Here is a 20,524-nt window from a genome sequence, read left to right as displayed (position 1 = left end):
ATAGATTTTAAAAGCCAACTTGAATACCCTACATGATAGTTCAAATTAAATTTATTTAATTAAAAACTTATTTTATCAAATACAAATACTACACAAACTGATAAATTTGTCAAAATCTTAGATATAAATTAATATAGATAGAATACTAGATGGGGATTCTATTTTATCATGTTTGCATCTATATTTGATGCATATTCAACTACAAATTGCGGTAAATTGTTAAAATATATAATAATATAGAATTGAGCATACTTACATCAAGCGTATACTCACATTTCATACTAAAATCGACAGAAAAAAGTAAAATGTAACATAAAATTATCAATTTTAATGTGTAGGATTAAATGCCATCAACAAGTGAAAACCACACTCCAAATAGGGTAAAATCAAATAACCATCAAAGATCATCAAGAAAATACAACTGAACTTTTGCAGGCATTCTTTCATGGAGCTGTTGAATACTTTCCCTGACAAGATTAAGATCAATCTCCGAATGTCTAAACGAGTTAAAGCAGTTGCTAAGATCACCTAAATAAACTGCTGTTATCTCAATCTTTTCGAGTTCAATGGCAAAATCGAAAACAGCCATGATGAAATCCACAACGATCTTATTGCCAAAAAAACCAGAAACCGAAACCTGCTTTAGATATCGGTGTGGAGATATAGAAATTGTTCTCATGCTTGGTTTTTATCGACAGGTAGCTCAAACTGTTATTTGGATTTTCGAAAGTAATTGTTAGATACAGATACGTGTCTCTCGATAAAGTTTATGTTCGATTGAACAAGAGTACTTACATGTAACTCGAGCCGATGCAAGAATGGTGATGCCTTGACAAAGCAACTAACCATTTTGTAGCAATGTAGAATCCCATAGAGATCAAGGGAAGAATTCCCAGTGCTCAATGATGTTTTAAATTGCAAAGTAAAGGGACCTTTTTAAATACTTTTTGTACCTGTAAAATTAAACCAAATATAAGAGAGAGAAATTAAAGAGAAAACTACAACGTCTTTGGAGATGCTTTCCACTCACCTTATAAGACTTAACATCCATCATCAAATACCAACTGGGGAAAGTAAGCAGCAAATAGGTCAAAACCAAAATCTTTGCTTTGCTATAAGGTAAATCCAAAGAATTTGTAATTAGGTATTCCCCATATCTCCAAGAAGGAGACATGCAAACATTAATGAGCTGTTTAGCATCCTTAACCAAAGTATAAGTCCTAGGCCCTAAATACTTAAAGGAAACAAGATTTGGAGCAAAGATTCCAATATTCTTCAAACCAGAACAATGGTATATCTCCAAGCAATTCAACTTCATGTGAGGAACTGTATGCTTTATATTCTCTAGCCCAGGGCTGTCAAGCAAACGTAAGCACTCAAGAGATGTGCAGCTAGATAAAATGGTTTCAAACTGTTGGTTCGTAAGTTCTACGGATTTCAAGAAGAGCTCTTTAAGACACTCGAAACGATCATTCAAAAGCGGTGTACGAATGGATAAAACACGATCCAATTGTACCAAATAAGGCTCAATCCCCCTCGATCTATCGAAGAGGGTAAGTGGGATAGAGTAGTTCTTGGTGTCGAATGCCCAATATGAGACTGGACACGGTGAGAAGTTTAATTCAAGCTTAGAAACCCTAAATGTGATTGCAAAAGCAACCCAAAGATCAATATGACAACCAGAGCTTGCATCTAATGGATAATGAATGCCAAACTCATGCAGTTTTAGACCTTTATGAAGCCTCAACACTTGGTTAACCACTTGTATATATGTATGCGTGTAATCAGCTCCATATATTTTACGATCCCAATTATATCCCGTGTAAGAATCATTACGATGTAAGATTTCTTAATATCTAAAGTTGAGGTTATAGAGGGATCTCCATAAATATTGCCATCTTCGAGAGATGATGCTGGTGGCAATTGATTCTTTCAATGTCAGCAGTGATAAAATTATTACAAGCATATCATCTGGCAATCCACTAATCTTATCTTCCAATACTGTTGGAACTAAGAAAACAGTTTGAAGAAATTTGATAGAAACTTGAGCTTGAAGGCTCGAAACTTGCTGAGCAAACAGACAGAATCAGCTGCTAAGGCTTTTGGACAAAATGTTTGAGTAAAAACCAGAAAAATGAAGAAGAATTCTGATAATTTCATTAACAATGAATGAAGGCACTAGGCCATTACATATACCAAGCTTTTCAGCTAGTCAAAATGAGAAATCACCTAAACATCACCTAACCCCACTAATAACATTGTAACTTGTTAAAAACATGACTTGCACACATGGTAAAGCTGATTTATCAGCTCAAACTTCAACTAATTACAACAAGTACATTAACAACTTAGTTTTAATCCAACTAAGTTACAAAACATCAATTGAAGTAACAAAACTAAACAAAACTAAACAAAACAGCAGCATAAACTTCAGCTGTGTTAAGGATAAGAATCAGTTAGTTCAAAGCAGTTAGTCAGTTAGTATCAGTTAGTATCAGTTAGCTGTTATGGTTAGCAGTTAATAAATTTGTGTATTAAATACCCAGTTGTAAGTATGCTTATGATATGAGAAAATCAATAAGAATCAGTACGTATTTTCCAAATCTTAACATGGTATCAAGAGCCATGGTCTAAAGTTTTTTTTTCTTCTCTTCTCTCTCGTTCTTTCTCTTCTTGCTGTTGTTCATGGCCACCGATGGTTCTGACACTCCTCAACATTCCAGCAATTCTGGTGCTGCAGTACATCCATCAGATTCTGGAGGTCTTCTGTCATCTGGAGTTCATTACTTCTCCAAACATGATACAATTAAACTTACTGAAAAGAGTTTTCTTTTGTGGAAACATCAGTTGATGTTAATCTTGGAAGGGTATGGCCTTGAAGGTTTTGTCTTGGGCACCACACTTCCTCCTCCGACGTTCATAACCGATTCTAATGGCCAACTGGTAGCAAATTCAGCATTTATGGTTCATAACAAGCAGGATAAGTTTCTTGCTTCCTGGCTTTTGTCCACAATCTCTGATGAAGTTTTAGTTCATTTAACAGCAGCTAAGACCAGTTCTGAAATTTGGATGGTTGTTGACAAACGCCTTGGTGCCAAATCGAGTGCCAAACTTTCCAGCGTCAGACATGCGTTGTATTCGATCAAGAAAGCAGATCTTTCTGTTAAAGATTATCTTTCCAAAGTCAAAAGTCTAAGTGACAGTTTGACAGCGGCTGGGAGTTTTGTTTCTGATCAAGAACAGGTTAGTGTGATCGTGGCTGGTCTCCCTATTGAGTTTGAGTCTATTCGTATTTTTGCTTCTGCCACACCTGTGAGCTTGGAGATGGTTACTGAAATGCTTCTTGATTTTGAAGCACGGCAGTTGGCTTTGTTAACTGATGCACCTTTGCAAGCTAATGTAGTATCTAGTTTGCAGTATGATAATTCTGCTAACTCTCGAAATGGTACTAGTCGTGGACAAAGGGGTCGTGGGTGGTCTCGTGGACGCACTTGTGGCTCAGGTCGAGGGTGGTCTCGCTCAAAACCCCAGTGTCAATTATGTGGAAAGATAGGACATCTGGTGCAGACGTGTTATCATCGGTTTAATGAAGATTATTCCGGTCCTAGTTCGGATTCTTCTGTCTCAGTCAACTATCATAGTTGCGGTGATGCATCTTTGTCATGTTGTTCATCACAAAATTGCTGTAACTCGCATTCGTCATCCTCTGGAAGTACTCAAACGTGGTACCCCGATTCTGGGGCCACTAACCATGTTACACCAACCATGGCAGGACTTCAGAACACTTCTACTTACACAGGTACCAATAAAGTCTCCATGGGTAATGGTGAGTCTGTTTCCATTTCTAATGTAGGCCATTCCACATTGGTGACTGGTTCAAGTTTGTTACACCTCCGAAATGTTCTACATGTTCCAACTGTATGTAAAAATTTGATCTCAGTAGCGCAATTTGCTCGTGATAATGCGGTTTATTTTGAATTTCATCCTCTTTTGTGTTTTGTGAAGGACATTCGGACAGGGAGGATTCTTCTGGAGGGCCGCATGCATGATGGTCTATATCGGTTTGACTTTTCTAGACCCACTTCCAAAATGGATTCTTCTCCTCGAAGTTCTGGCTCTTCTCTTCTTTACAATGTGCAGCCTTCTGTTTCTGTTTCACTTTGGCACGACCGGCTTGGCCATCCATGTTCTGCTACTCTTGCTTGTGTCCTGAAGTCGTGTGGTGTTTTGTTCAAATGTGACAATTTGCAGGTTCTATGTAGTTCTTGTAAGCTTGGCAAGTCTCACAAGCTGCCCTTCAAGAGTTCACAAACTGTATACACATCTCCATTTGAGTTAGTCACATCTGATGTGTGGGGACCTTCTCAAGTGTCTTCCAATGGTTTTTCCTACTATGTTTCATTTGTAGATATGTATAGCAGATATACATGGCTATATTTTCTTAAATCAAAATCGGATGTGTTTCATTGCTTTCTTAATTTTCACAATATGGTGCAAGTTCAATTTGGAGTATCTATTAAAATGGTACAGACCGATTGGGGAGGTGAATATCGCTCACTGTCAAAAGCTTTCTCTCAACTGGGAATTCAACATCGCATCACATGTCTCTACACTTCGGAGCAGAACGGGGTTGTTGAACGGAAACATCGCCATGTAGTTGAAATGGGGCTCACACTACTCGCTCGAGCATCCATGCCTTTAGAACATTGGTCATCGGCCTTTTCTCATGCTGTGCATCTTATCAACAGATTACCAACTCCCTTGTTACAACGACAAACTCCATATGAGAGGCTGTACAAAACTCAACCTGATTGTTCTCAACTTAAAGTGTTTGGGAGTGCCTGCTATCCACACTTGAGAGTTTTTCAGCAGCATAAACTTCAGTTCCATTCTCAACAGTGTGTATTTCTTGGAGTGTGTTCTAATCGTAAGGGCTACAAATGTCTGGCTGTTGATGGTAAAGTTTTTGTGTCAAGACATGTCTCATTTGATGAGACACGGTTTCCATTTCAACATGGGTTTCCTCGGTCAACAGTGATACCTCAGGATCGATTCTGTCATCAACAATCTTCCTTACCGATAGTTGATTCTCATCTCAATGTTGACTCTCCTGCTCACGTTGTTGACCCTCATCCTAATGTTGACTCTCCTGCTCACATTGGGTCTAATAGGTTTGAGTCCCCTACAGACCATCCTGAAGCCGAGTCTACACTGCCCTTGCATAGTCCGCATTTTGTTCTCGGTTTCTCTTCAGAGGAGTTAATTCCTGGGGCTCCCTTATCAGCTTCAAATGTACCAGTTGCTAGTGCACAGGTATCTCCTGTTAACCGCCACCCAATGTGTACTCGCTCAAAAAATAGAATTTTTAAGCCAAAACTTTTCACCACGATATTGGCCGACAAAGAACCGTCCAGTATTATAGAGGCGTTTCAGAGTCCGGCTTGGACTGCAGCTGCATAGGCTGAATATGATGCATTGATAGCTAACAATACGTGGGATCTTGTTGAGTTACCTGAAGGTCGTCGGGCCGTTGGGTGTAAATGGATTTTTAAAGTTAAGAGACATGCAAACGGAGACATAGCTCGCTACAAGGGACGGCTAGTCGTTAAAGGGTATTTACAAGAGGCTGGTGTTGATTTTTGGCAGACTTTCAGCCCTGTGGTTAAGCCAACAACGATCCGAATTGTCTTATCTCTTGCGGTATCACGTGGCTGGTCTCTTCGACAGGTGGACATCAATAATGCCTTTTTAAATGGGGATTTGTAGGAAGAAATTTACATGACGCAACCGCCTGGTTTTGAGGAACAGTCCAAGGATGGTCGTTCCCTTGTCTGTCGGTTGCGAAAGGCGTTGTATGGCCTCAAACAAGCCCCTCGTGCTTGGTTTCATAAGCTAAGGGAGTTCTTGCTAGCTGCAACTTTTGTTCCTTCTAAAGCTGACAGCTCTCTCTTTATTCGACGATCGGGAGGGCACCTTCTCTATGTACTAGTCTATGTTGATGATATTATCATCACGGGTACTGACTCTGTTGCTATTGATAGGTTTGTCAAAGATCTGGATATTCACTTTTCCTTGAAAGATTTGGGACGACTGAATTATTTTCTTGGTATCGAAGTTACGTCAACATTGCATGGTGTCTCTTTGAGTCAGAAGAAATACATCTTGGAGTTACTTCAGAAAGCTTCCATGGACAAGTCCAAGGCTTCTCCTACTCCAATGATGACCACTTGTAGAATGTCTGCTCATGAAGGGACTCCGATGGAAGATGAACACTTGTTTAGGAGCATTGTCGGTGCCTTACAATATGTGGTCATAACTAGACCAGACATTGCTTTCTCGGTTAACAAGGTGTGCCAATATATACATAAACCCTTAAATGTTCATTTCAAGGCTGTCAAACGCATTCTAAGGTACCTACAAGGGACACTTGATTACGGACTACAGTTTACGCGTCACTCAAAACTTGTTCTTGAGGCATATTCAGATGCAAGCTGGGGTTCCAATGTTGACGATCATCGGTCTACCTCTGGTTTTTGTGTTTTTCTTGGCGGGAACCTAGTTTCTTGGAGCTCCAAGAAGCAACAAGTGGTCTCAAGGTCGATTGTGGAAGCTGAGTATCGAAGCTTGGCTCATGTCACTGCTGAAATAACTTGGATTTGATCGCTGTTGACAGAACTAGGGGTGACACTTCCCAGTAAAGATCTAGTTTGGTGTGATAGCTCAGCTGCCATTGCTGTAGCAAACAATCCAGTCATGCATTCCAAGTTTAAACATGTAGAACTAGACTTGTTCTTTGTAAGAGAAAAAGTGGTAGATGGTTCGCTGCAAGTTGGTCATGTTTCTGGGCAAGATCAAGTTGCTGACATGCTGACAAAACCTTTGGCTGTAGGGTTATTTGACAAGTTTAGAGCAAAGGATATTATGCAAAAGCAAGGAACATCAAGAAGCAGGAGCCATGTTAAGGATAAGAATCAGTTAGTTCAAAGCAGTTAGTCAGTTAGTATCAGTTAGCATCAGTTAGCTGTTATGGTTAGCAGTTAATAAATTTGTGTATTAAATACCCAGTTGTAAGTATGCTTATGATATGAGAAAATCAATAAGAATCAGTACGTATTTTCCAAATCTTAACAAGCTGCAACTGCATGGCTCAGGCAACTTCTCTCCTTCTTGTCTGCATGCAAGCCAAACTTCAACAAATACCATCCTTTTGTAGTCTTGATTGATCATACACTTTCGTTACATATTTGCGGAAAACAAAACTATAAAATTTCATACAGTTTTATTAATGAAAACTTTAAATCAAATATATACATACCTAAATTAGTAAATAATATCCATTATATTGATAAGTATTATTTATATTTCATATAAAATAATATTACATTTTATCAAAATGTCTCTAATCCAAATGATGTTTCGCTATTAGCCAATGACGTTTCATGTCATTAATTGGTATGATCAGAGTATATGTTACCAACCTATTGAGTGATTTCTTTGAATTGAGATTAAAGAGTGGATCATCTGGTTCACAATCTGCAAATTTCCCGTCCTTTGGGTAATTCCATGGAGAGTTTCTATAACTAAAATCTTGGGTTAATTTTGTTTTGATCCGCCAGTTGAGGATGCCCTAAAAATCTGTCACAGAAGATTAAACACCAAGAGCAACAATGTTATGCTGCAAAAGCTTCCCGGATGATTGGCCATCAAAGTCCACACTAACCCGCAATTTCCGAGGGTGCTTGTGTAGACCAAAATGCACACTAGCGTTATTTCCTTGAATTTTGGAACTTGAAAAGGATATGGAGGTTTCCTGCAAAACCCCAGCAGTGTAGCTTCCTCTTCGCCTTTGTCAGCCCTGTAGGATGGAAACAACAAAATTGCATCAAATTCATCTCATAAACACAGAAGTGAAATTTGAGTTGAAATTCTGGATAAATTGCTGTTATAATCTTAAACAATTGAAATTTCAAACCAACTAAATCAATATTTGAACTTACTCATCAATAAGCCAGAGACCTGCAGCCCTCTTTACCTCACAATCAAAGAAGACTGAAAAAGACTGGAAACCGAGTATAATCACTTTACTTGCCTGGCAAGGTTGTACTTTGGTTAAATTCGGGTATTAGTCCCTATATTTTGTGCATGTCTTGGATTTAATCTCTATAATATTTTTTGGCCAAATCTCTATAATTTAAGGTGATTGTTTTTAGTCACTATACTTTTTAAATTGGTCCTTTTTAATCACTATACTTTTGAATTTTGAAATTTTATTCCTAACTCAAATGATAGTAGATAAATTCATTTGTGTAAATTTTGTTATTAGTCTTATAAGACGTGTAAAGTTATGAATTTAGTTTATGTTCTCCAATTCGATCATTTTAGTCACTATACTTTTCGAATTTTGAAATTTCAGTTTTCACATAAACAACAACTGTTAAATCCATTAACTGATTTTTATGCACATAATATGTGTTAATAGCAAACTACATGACAAGACACATGTAACAATAGAAAAATTATAAAATATTTCTTTTGGTACGATAATTTTATAAAAAATTTCTGAAATTTATATTTCTTTACATTTTCTATAATTTTCTTACAAATTTATAAAATTTTATATTTTTATATTTATATATATTATAATTTTTACGATCTTTATAAAATGTTAAAATATTTTAATATTTTTAAGATTTTATATTTTATTAAAATTTAATAATATTTATAGCCTATATTGATTTTATTTTTTATAATTTTTCTTAATTTTTAATAAAAACAGGGGCTTAATTGCTTTTTTGAAAAAGTTTGAGGGCTTTTTGATGCATTTTGAAAGTTCAAGTACCCAATTGAGTGCAAAAAAAATAGGGGCTTAATTGCTTTTTTTGAAAAGGCTTGAGGGCCTTTTTGATGTATTTTGAAAGTTTAAGTACCCAAATGAGTGTAAAAAAAAAAACAAAGGCTTAATTGCTTTTTTTGAAAAAGTTTGAAGACTTTTTGCACCCTTAAACTAATATTAAAATAGTTAATTATTATATTTTAATCAATAAATATTTTAAATATAATATTAACAAATATTTTATTTAGAAGTATATAAATTAAAATAATATAATATTTAATATGAATAATATATTAAATAATATAGTTTTATGATATTAAGAAATTAATTTTAAATTTTACTTAATAATTTTATACTAAGGATAAAATAATCTTTTACGACTATCACTTTTCAATTCAACAACATTATCTCATATAACCAAATAATACTATTATTACTTTATTCAAGTAATACTACTACATTTCTATTCCATCCTCGTAAAATAAACTATTCAATTCCTATTTTATTTCATTTTAGTAAACCAAACATATTGTAAAGATCAACTCACTTCTCAAATTATTTAGCTACTTCACTTAGATTAGACTTGTCTATAAATTTGGCCACCTGGCCCAGCTCGAAAGCTCGCTCAAAAAGTGAATGGGTTTTGGCAAAAATATAACCTCGAAAAATGGAGTTGGATAAAAGAATAATGCTCGTTTCCTAAACAAACCAGGCCTCGTGTAAGTTTTTTTTTGCCCAGCTCGAATACCCTTAACAAAGTATCAGTACCTTTCACAAAAGTATCAATACAGTTTTAAGATTCAATGTTTTTAAAAAAAAAATTTGTCTGAGTATATATAATGATAAATTTAGCCTCAATTTTTATATTCTTTTAATTTGATCCTTATTCTTTTTAGCTAAATTTGACATTCAATCTTTCAAAAAAGTCAAATCACTTCTTTTAATATAAATGCTTACTAAAACATTTATTATTTAACAATGTTGGTATAACAACTCATGTGATAGTCCACATATACTTTATCTTGACGTGACATTATTTGTCTTATATGCAATGTCAAAAAATAAAAATTATAAAAATATTCAAAAAAATTAAGAACATATATAAAATAAAGTATAAAAGATCTTTTTTTTAAATGCATAAAATGCACGGGGATTGCCATAGTGTTGTCATGTTTAAAAATGTAATGTTTTAGTTAGTATTTTGTCAAATTTAGCCCTCAAAAAAAGAATGAGAGCCAAATTGACAGGAAATGTAAACATGAAGGTCTAAATTTATCATTATACCATAAGAAAATTCATAAAAAGAAGGCATAATAGCTTTTTTGGCCCTCCATCTTTACAAACAAGTTATTTTAGCCATCCATTTAATTTTTGTTTCTTTTAGCCCTTAAAATCACATTTTTTTGTCAAACCGCCCCAAAATGGATGAAAAAGTTAACGATTGTTAACTTTTCTGACATGGCATACATGTGGATGACATGTCAGTATTTAATTATTTTTTTTAAAAATAAAAAAATTATAATTTTTGAATTTTTAAAATTAATTAAATGCAAACATCTCATCCACATGTATGCCACGTACGTAAAGTTAAAAAAATGTTAATTTTTCCATCCATTTGGGGTGATTTGATAATAAATGTAAGTTTAAAGGCTAAAAGGGCAAAAAAAATAGAGGGCTGAAATGACTTTTTTGTATAGTTGGAGGGCCAAATAAATCATTATGCCTAAAAAGAAAGGTATAGTATAAGGACCTAAAAATAATATATACCTAAAGCAAGTTAAGGGAAAGGGACCTTTCTTCTTTCCTCTGATTTTCTTATTCTCGGATTCTCTCTTCATCTCCCACTTCTCAAAACCCTAATTATATTTTTTTTATTTCCCATTTTGATTCAGCAATCGAAGCTTGCCAATGGCCAACAGTAATCTTCCTCGAAGAATCATCAAGGTTCCTCTCTCGATCTTCCTCTGATCCTTCTCAATTTTCCCGCTTTGTTTGTTTCCCGAGATTCCTAAATAAAATCTTAGTTCTTTTACTTTTGTTTTTCATTTTTTACTTTTGTTTTTCATTTTCTTCGTTCCTAAAGTTTAGTTTAGTAACTCAAGTTTTTCTTCCTTTGATGAATCAAAATCCTCAGCTATTTATTTTATGATCGTCTTCTGATATTGAAGAAAGCATTACCTCTTTTTCTCCTTTGTTTGAATTGTGTATTTTTCATGCTTTAATTTTGGTTTCTTAATCTTTGATCTAAGCAGGAAACTCAGCGTCTCCTCAGTGAACCTGGTAAGCACTTTTTATTTTTCGCTCTTTTAAAAAAAATTATAGAAATTCATGTTGGTACTGGTGTTGTTATTCATTTCTCCTTTTTTTTTTTAATTATTAGCTGAACAAATTTGAATTTTTTGGGTTTTTTTAATAAGAGAGTATTGTTTTTGTTTCTTTTTATTATGATAGCTCCGGGAATTAGTGCTTCACCATCAGAGGATAATATGCGATATTTCAATGTGATGATCCTTGGTCCCACACAGTCTCCATATGAAGGTAGTTATTTGTTCATCTAATTGTTGCAAATATTTTTGCTTTGTGTTAGAACTGCAAATTTTACATTTGATTGTATAATGGTTGAGGATGGGCTAATTTAAATCATAAAGTGGGGCACCATTGCCAATCATCAATCACCAATGCTGATTTCTGTATGGTTAAACTTGGAAAGTTTTTGATAAAATGGTTTCCCCAGTTTCTAGTTTACTTAATATTTTTTGTTGGTTTTCCATCTTTTTTAAAGACAAAATCAGTCTGGTGTTCTCATTGTTGAAAACTTTGGCCAAATTAGCTTTTTTCAGTCTTATGTCTGGTTATTGAATATTGTTTTTGGTAATATCTCCTTTTCTTTGTTGCATTATGTAATTAGTTTTGCGCTTATGTATAGGTTATGATGCCTTTTCTTGTTTGAGATTTTAGGAGGGGTTTTCAAGTTGGAACTATTTTTGCCTGAAGAATATCCCATGGCTGCTCCCAAGGTACTCGACTTTGAGTCTTTTGTAAAGTAGCATGACCTTCCTGTTTCTGTATCTGTTGTTTGTTAGTTGGATTGCTGATCCTTGGATATACAGTAATACTTGGCTTCATCTAAAAAATGTTTCTTATGGGGATCTTAATATGATTTAAAATGATGTAGTTTGTTTATCTTTTACTGTTAGTGCTTCTGGTTTTCATCACTCCCCCTTGGTGATTCTGGCATATAGTTGGTCTCCTTTGACTTGTTATGTTTTGCTCCATTTTCGTATTTAAAATATTTACTCAACGAATTGGAACTTTCTATTTGGTTCTCTTGCACTTGTGATTCATGAGTTTAGTATATTGGTTGGCCATTCAGCATCAATTTATTGTTCTCTATTCTCAAAAATTTTCTATCAACCATTAGCATCATCCTTTTTTGGGTATGTTTTGTATTTCTGTCCACCATAACCACTTTGATGTAACAGGTTCGATTTCTTACAAAGATATATCATCCTAACATTGATAAGGTTGGCACCTGTTCATTCTTTTGTCCTTATTATATGATGTGAAAGATGTTTTTTTTGTTTTGGGGGGCTCTTAAGGGTTGAGCATTCTTGCAGCTTGGGAGAATATGCCTCGATATTCTCAAGGACAAATGGAGTCCAGCTCTGCAGATACGAACTGTACTTTTAAGGTATTATAAGTTTATGTAGATGTAATCTATTGTTGTAAATTGGTATGGCTTACAATTGCCTGAAAAAATTCCTAAGAACCATATTTCATGGTGCTATATTATTTTTTCCTGGAAAATTAGGTATTATAAGTAAAAACGGAAGTTGAATGTTTCCATCGCTGCCTATTTACGTAGTTTTTGTTTTGCTAGAAAGACTTCTCTGCTATTTCTAGCACTAAATTATACTAAAACTGTGGAAATGGACTCATTTATCCTTATTTCTGCATTATCTTGAGTAGCACAATTCCACACTGACATTAGTATCTTTATTTCAGCATCCAGGCACTCTTGAGTGCTCCAAATCCAGATGATCCACTCTCCGAGAATATTGCTAAGCACTGGAAATCAAACGAGGCTGAAGCTGTTGAGACAGGTAAAATCCATAGTTGTAATCATAGATCATCGAGATTGCTTAAGTCTCTACTAAAATCAAGGATTATATTGATTCACTGATCAACTGTTCTTGATTGACTATTTGCAGCAAAGGAATGGACGCGTTTATATGCAAGCGGTGCATGAAGACCAGTGGAACCGTTTGCTCTCATAAAATAACATTTTTATGCAATGTAAGCTATTCAATGTCAATTTCATATGGAAATCTGGACGAATGACAGTTTGAAAGAGTTTGATATTTGCAAAAAAAAAAAAAAAAGCTTCCAGGTGCTACCCTTTTAATTGTAATTCGGTCGGAAGCAATCTCTAAGCTTGTATGATAATACACATGGTTCTCTAAAACTCCCAAAGGCTTCAACTATGGGATTATTCTCAAATATGGTGATTTCAGATTCTGGTTATCTGTGTGTGTGTAATGAATCTATCAACTGGAAATGAAAGAATGGATTGATTAAATTTTGAGGCTTGGGTTGTGTATTGTTCTTGGACCGTTGAAACCTATAACATTTTTAACTTGTTTTAATGTTATGCTAAGTTCACCAATATATTCTGGTAGTATAGGTTTGGTTATGATATTTTCATAATACAGATTTTATAGCTCTAATTTTACAATAAATCAAGATTTAAAGACTTCTTTTTTTTTTAAAAATGTTTTTGTTATTCATTATTCTCTATTAAATTTAAAAAGCAAATCTAAACTAATTTAGTTTTGAAATGTGAATAACTTAAGATGTAGTTAAATCTAAAAGGAAGAAAATTATAAACAATTATAAAAATGATAAAATTATTCTGTTATTCATAGTTTTTTTCTCAAGTATCCACCACATGTTATGTTGTGATTGTGACACATGATAAAAAATTAAAAAAATTTATTTCGTTATGTAAATCTTAATACATAATTTGGTACTAGATATCTGTGTTATTTTTTTGCCCAATCTAGTACTTATATTTAATCAAGTTAAATATTTTGGTCCCCAGATGTAACAATTTTAACTTTTTAGTGTTTAATTGGGTTTTAAAATTGATTTGATGAATAATAATAATTAATTAATAATATTATTAATTAACTTTCATCAAATCAATTCTAAAACTCAAATTAAGTATTCCATTGGGCTGTACTTGACAAATTAAACACAAAATTAAACAAATTCACAATCAACACTAAGTTTATTCTATTAACAAAATCATAAAAAATAAAACCTAATAATAATAACAATTAATTTTTATCAAATCAATTCTAAAATCTGAATTAGACAATAAATATTTAGTATTGTTACCTTTGAATACCAAAATATATCAGTTTTTAAATACATATATCAAATTGGATAAGAAAATAACACAAGTATCACCTTTAAAAAAAATTTGTCAGGTATGAAATGATATATTTTTAAATCATTGAATAGGTTGAGGCCATCAGCCGAAAAAAGAGAATAGGTTGAGGCCTAGAAGAAAAAAGGCCTTCGATGTCAAATTTTCAGCCCAATAAAATAATTAGAAAAAAAATAATTTTTAAGAAAAAAAAAAAAGGCAAATGGGGGGTTTTAGGAGGTTTTAGGCAGGGCAAGCCGGCAATGGAGGAAAGTTTTGTACTTGTCGTCAACCAACACCGCAAACACCTATAGAAACCTTGACCCAGCTCTCTGACCCACCGATTTCAACTCGCCCAAATCTCCCAAAGAAATGTCTTCTCAAAACCCAGAACCCGAACAATCCCCTGATCCCAAAGCCCTGAAAGACCCAGAACCCAAGCAACCCTCCGAAGAACCCCCAAATCAAGAATCCAAAGTAGAAGGAGAAGGAGAAGAGGAAGAAGAAGAAGAAGGTGAGTGTGGGTTTTGCTTGTTCATGAAAGCAGGAGGATGCAAAGAAAGCTTTGTTGGGTGGGAAAATTGCATCCGAGAAGCTGAAGAAAACAAGGAAGATATCGTGGAAAAATGCTTTGAAGCAACCTCAGCTTTGAAGAAGTGCATGGAAGCCCACGCTGATTACTATGAACCCATTTTACGAGCCGAGAAGAAGGCTGAGGAACAGGCAATTATTGAGTTGGAGAAAGAAAAGGAAGAGGAGGGTTTGAGTCCTCAGGAAGATTCCAAGGATTTGCAGAAGAAATCAGATGGTTAGTGAGTTTTGGGCATAATTGAGTATTTTAACTTAGTGAATTTTTAGAAATTCAACGAAATTGAAATATTTTTAATACTAAATGTTATTGTTTTATGGATGATGGAAATATGGCCATCAGAGACTAGAATAAATTTTTCATTCATATTGGAACCAATGGAGTGTTAGATTACACATTTTGGATAGTTCTTTTCCAAAGATTTGAACTTCAGACCTTGAATTGGAATTTCAAGTTCTAACTGTATGGTTTATTTGACAAGAGTCTTTCCTTTCATATTAGTGAATGGATGTTAAGCTTTTTACAATGGCAATTCTTTCTTTATGGATAACTTTTGGATTGCTTTTGTATGTTTGATCACTTGATCCTTAATCTTGATAAGCGTCATTCAATTCTAGTAGTGTTGAATCTATGATTGTAGATCTTAGAACGATCCTTGGCATTGCTACTGAATTTCCTTACTAGTGTCTACTTGTATCCTTAAATTGCTTTTGGATTTTCTTTTGTATGTTGATCCTTAATGTTGGGAGATTCATTCAATTCAAGAAGTGACTTGATTATATGATTATTCATCTTAGAACGATCCTTGACATTGCTGATTAGTCGTCATTTATATCAAGTTTACTTACTAGTGTCTACTTGTATCCTTGATTTGATTTTGGATTTTTTTTCTCCTTTTCGTTGGTATGCTGACCCTTAATGTTGGTAGATGTCATTCAATTCAAGTAGTGACTTGACTATATGATTATTCATTATAGAATGATCCTTGGTATTGCTGATTAGTCATTGATTGTATTTGCTTACTAGTGCCTACTTGTATCCTTAATTTGTCTTTGGATTATTAGATGCAATTCAATTCAAGTAGTTACTTGAATTTATGATTATTGATTTTAGAATGATCCTTGGCATTGCCGATTAGTCATTTGTTGTATTGAGTCTACTTAGTAGCGTCTAGTTGAGCTTGCATCCTTTAATTGTTTGAATGAATTGTGAAATCACATAAGAGGACCTTAAATTTGTTTTTAACCAATTACCTCAGCTGAAACTTTAGAAATTGAGTGGTCTTAGAGTAGGCTACCCCTGAGCAAAAGAGCCTATCTTTCGAATGTGTTATGATGTCCACAGCAAATGGCCATATTTTTTTCCTTTGTATGGAAAGAATTATTACTAGGAGTTGTACTTTCAAAGGTGATTATTGGATACAAGTATGCATCCAATATGAATATGCTCAAAGTTTCAAGTTATTCCTTATATTTGGATATGTTTGAAAACGCGTTGGACACTAGTGTCAAAAACAGTACTTTATGGAAAATGAAGAGTTTGGGTACATTAGGTCATATTACCACTACTGTTGTAGTGTAAAGATCACTTTAGTATTCTTCAAAAGGCTAAATCATGAAGGATTCGCATTGGATGTACTATTAGTTTATAAATCTCTACAACATCAATGAACCACATGATGTCACCCATTAATAAGCTAAGATATTTGTATTATTTAAATGATGTTTCATGATACGTGTACAGTAATATGATCAAGTAGTCAAGTACTGTGTTGCTTCATAGGATTCTAGAAAAAGGTCATAAATGATCAGAATCCCCTTGTTTTCATTGCATTTTTATGCCTTCTAAACTATTTTTATAGCTTCCTTATTATTAGTGGATATCATTTAAGTAGTGACTTGAATCCACGATTATATAGAACACATTTTGGGTTGCTTAGTTAAAACTTAGTTGTTTTTGGTTCACTTATTGCCTCAACTTTTATCCTTAATTGTTTGAATGAGTAGTTAAATCACATAACGTACATTTGCCTTCGTCATTTACTCCTCGGCATCCTCATACATTTGCAACCTTTCTTGGTTTACTTGGTTCTTTCATACCTTACAAAAATTAATCGGAATGGCTGGACTGAGGGCATTGTTCGTGCTGTGATTGCAACGAGACCATCACATCGGTGAAGTAGGCATGGTAATTTTCCAGTTTTGAAAGATCTAGGCTCAAATTGATTGTTGTTTTTTGCATTTTACTATGTCCCTCTTGTTTTTGGTTCATTTTATATTTCTTGCTTGCCAATGTAGGGCCTCTTGGCCATGACTATGTTTATGAATGGTACCATTAGCACCTAATTTCTTGTGTCAAGGCTCAAGTATTAGTTGATAGTGAATATTGTGAACAAAACCGAGAAGTGATGTTTTGGCACAAGTTCACACCTCGTAACCTTTTTATTAGTCGCATCTAGTAGATTTGAGGTTGGAATCTCAACATCTGCAATTGTTTCTCCTTATCATAAAAAAAAAACCTGTCGGGTCATTTTATTTCTCCATTGCCTCCTGTTATGTGAGCTTTTTACATGCACTCATCTCAATATTACAAAGCAAGTGTATATATATTTGGCATTACCAAGCTAATTATTTATTTACACCAAACTATATGTATTTAATTGTATACAAAAATTAGGGATGGTATTTGAATGGAATACCCTTTTTTCTCATTGTTGAGGTTACATGTGAAAATATGATAGGTTTTAATAGAAGTTCATCATTTTAAAACTTGATATGGAAAAACTTGGTGTCTTTGTAGAGTTCTTTTCGTTCTTTTCTTTTTAAACTTGGGTTTCAATATTTGTTCAAGTATTTTATTACACATACATATATGAAGAGTAGAACCTAATGCCTATGTTTATCTGAGGGGATAAATATCGGTTAATCCAACACTAGTGTACTTTTTTTCTATTTTTCATATATTTGAAAATTCATATTTTTATATTTATAACTAAATATGTTTCAAACAATATTGAAAACAAAATAGAGAAATGGTTGGTATTTCAAAACAATATTAGAAAATATTTTTTAACGAAATAAAATATTGAGCTTATTAAAATATTTAGAAATTATTAAAATAAAATAGAGAAATGGTAAAAAATAGATTTATGTTTCAAAGAATGTGGAAAATAAAATAGAAAAACAGTTGATATGAAAAATAAAATACGGGAAAAAAACAATATGAAAAATAAATTAGGGGAAAATATGAAAAATAAATTAGAGAAATGGTTGATATGGAAAATAAAATAGGGGAGAAAGAAGAGAAATGGTTGATTTGAAAAATAAAATAGAGATATGGTTGATTTGGAAAATAAAATTATCTAAATAAATAAAATAGAGCAAATGTTAGAAGTGGGATTTGAACCCACGCCCTCTCACGAGGACCAGAACTTGAGTCTGGCGCCTTAGACCACTCGGCCACCCTGACTGAATGGTTAACTCAAATGTTGCATATGTATCAATCAATTGAGCAAGTTGGTTTTGGATAATCTAATCCACTTGGTTTAGGCTCCCTTCGGATCACTAGTAAGACTGTCTTTAATTAGATTAAAAGTAATGATAGTAGTAAGATTAATTATTGTAATAGCGAAATTGAGTAATGTAACAATGAGATTAAAATGCATATATTCAGATTCAATCGTAACAGTGATGATGAGTTGCATTATATTGAGGAGAGAAAATGACCATAATGAATATTATTTTAAAATCCAAAACCTATATTAAAAATTATAAATTTTCTATATTTATGAAATTAATAAATAACCAAAATTTATTAAAATAATATTTATGTCATATAACAATTTCAATACTAAATAATTAAAAATTAATTAAGATAGATGATAATGCTATTATATTGATTTTAAGCCCAATAAAATAATTAGAAGAAAAAATTAGAAAAAGGGCCTCCAAGAAACCTAAAGAATAGGTTGAGGCCCACAAGAAAAAAGGTCTTTGATGTCAAATTTTCAGCCCAATAAAATAGTTGGAGAAAAAAATTAAATTTTAAGAAAAAAAAAGGAAAACCAATGGGGGGTTTTAGGAGGTTTTAAGCAGGGCAAGCCAGCAATGGAGGAAAGTTCTGTACTTGACGTCAGCCAACTCCGCAAACACCTGTAGAAACCTTGACCAAGCTCTCTGACTCACCGATTCCAGCTCGCCCAAACCTCCCAAAGAAATGTCTTCTCAGAACCCAGAACCCGAACAATCCCCTGATCCCAAAACCCTGAAAGACCCAGAATCCAAGCAACCCTCGGAAGAACCCCCAAATCAAGAACCCAAAGTAGAAGGAGAAGAGGAAGAAGAAGAAGAAGGTGAGTGTGGGTTTTGCTTGTTCATGAAAGCAGGAGGATGCAAAGAAAGCTTTGTTGGGTGGGAAAATTGCATCCAAGAATCTGAAGAAAACAAGGAACATATTGCGGAAAAATGCTTTGAAGCAATGTCAGTTTTGCAGAAGTGTATGGAAGCCCACGCTGATTACTATGAACCCATTTTACGAGCCGAGAAGAGGGCCGAGGAACAGGCAATTATTGAATTGGAGAAAGAAAAGGAAGAGGAGAGTTTGGGTGCTCAGGAAGATTCCAAGGATTTGCAGAAGAAATCAGATGGTTAGTGAGTTTTGGGCATAATTGAGGGTTTTAACTTAGTCAATTTTTAGAAATTGAACGAAATTCAAATACTTTTTATACTAAATGTCATTGTTTTATGGATGATGGAAATAGGGTCATCAGAGACTAGAATAAATTTTCATACATATTGGAACTAATGGAGTGTTAGCTTACACAATTTGGATAGTTCTTTATTCCAAAGATTTGAACTTCAGACCTTCGAAATGGAATTTCAAGTTCTAACTTATGGTTTATTTGACAAGAGTCTGTTCTTTCATATTAGTGAATGGATGGTTAAGCTTTTTACAATGGCAATTCTTTCTATATGGGTAACTTTTGGATTGTTTTTGTATGTTTGATCACTTGATCCTTAATCTTGATAGGTGTCATTCAATTCTAGTTGTGTTGAATCTATGATTGTTGATCTTAGAACGATCCTTGGTATTGCTACTGAATTTCCTTACTACTGTCTACTTGTATCCTTAAATTGCTTTTGGATTTTCTCTTGTGTGTTGATCCTTAATGTTGGGAGACTCATTCAATTCTAGTAGTGACTTACTAGTGTTTACTTGTATCCTTGTTTTGATTTTGGATTTTTTTTTCCGGTTTTTTTTTTTTTTGGGTATGCTGATCGTTAATGTTGGGAGATGTTATTCAATCCAAGTAGTGACTTGACTCTATGATTATTCATTATAGAATGATCCTTGGTATTGCTGATTAGTCATTGGTTGTATTTGCTTACTAGTGCCTACTTGTATCCTTAATTTGTCTTTGGATTATTAGATGCAATTCAATTCAAGTAGTTACTTGAATTTATGGTTATTGATTTTAGAATGATCCTTGGCATTGCCGATTAGTCATCGGTTGTATTGAGTCTACTTAGTTGCGTCTAGTTGAACTTGCATCCTTTAATTGTTTGAATGAATTGTGAAATTACGTTAGAGGACCTTACATTTGTTTTTAACCAATCATCTCAGCTGAAACTTTAGAAATTGAGTGGTCTTAAGAGTAGGCTACCCCTGAGGA

General features: G+C 33.9%; 4 protein-coding genes and 1 non-coding gene across 5 annotated transcripts; 3 read left to right on the top strand and 2 right to left on the bottom strand.

Moving 5' to 3' along the window:
• Positions 1-7,340: 7,340 nt before the first annotated feature.
• Positions 7,341-8,444, bottom strand: LOC128034703 (uncharacterized). The gene is made up of 3 exons (XM_052623518.1): positions 8,421-8,444; positions 7,998-8,089; positions 7,341-7,855 (listed from the first exon to the last, which is right to left on the bottom strand). Exons 1-3 carry the CDS (start codon positions 8,442-8,444, stop codon positions 7,639-7,641), a joined length of 333 nt encoding a protein of 110 aa, XP_052479478.1. The 3' UTR covers positions 7,341-7,638.
• A 2,164-nt stretch (positions 8,445-10,608) lies between these two features.
• Positions 10,609-13,412, top strand: LOC105761309 (ubiquitin-conjugating enzyme E2 35). Its single transcript, XM_012579091.2, has 8 exons — positions 10,609-10,777; positions 11,086-11,113; positions 11,285-11,371; positions 11,792-11,850; positions 12,316-12,357; positions 12,451-12,524; positions 12,839-12,936; positions 13,045-13,412. Exons 1-8 carry the CDS (start codon positions 10,742-10,744, stop codon positions 13,080-13,082), a joined length of 462 nt encoding a protein of 153 aa, XP_012434545.1. The 5' UTR covers positions 10,609-10,741; the 3' UTR covers positions 13,083-13,412.
• Positions 13,413-14,476: 1,064 nt separating this feature from the next.
• LOC105761308 (uncharacterized) lies at positions 14,477-15,333 on the top strand. The gene has a single exon (XM_012579090.2). The coding sequence runs from the start codon at positions 14,637-14,639 to the stop codon at positions 15,075-15,077; it is 441 nt and encodes a 146-aa protein (XP_012434544.1). The 5' UTR covers positions 14,477-14,636; the 3' UTR covers positions 15,078-15,333.
• A 2,904-nt stretch (positions 15,334-18,237) lies between these two features.
• On the bottom strand, positions 18,238-18,321 carry TRNAL-CAA (transfer RNA leucine (anticodon CAA)). The gene has a single exon. It is a non-coding gene; the product is annotated as a tRNA-Leu (tRNA).
• A 594-nt stretch (positions 18,322-18,915) lies between these two features.
• On the top strand, positions 18,916-19,760 carry LOC105761307 (uncharacterized). The gene has a single exon (XM_012579089.2). It carries the CDS (start codon positions 19,069-19,071, stop codon positions 19,501-19,503), a length of 435 nt encoding a protein of 144 aa, XP_012434543.1. The 5' UTR covers positions 18,916-19,068; the 3' UTR covers positions 19,504-19,760.
• The last annotated feature ends 764 nt before the right edge of the window (positions 19,761-20,524 follow it).

Source organism: Gossypium raimondii, chromosome 11 (assembly GCF_025698545.1).
Source record: "Gossypium raimondii isolate GPD5lz chromosome 11, ASM2569854v1, whole genome shotgun sequence".
Lineage (NCBI taxonomy): Eukaryota > Viridiplantae > Streptophyta > Magnoliopsida > Malvales > Malvaceae > Gossypium > Gossypium raimondii.
Note: the sequence above shows the minus strand (reverse complement) of the source record. Positions and strands in the feature narration are given on the sequence as shown.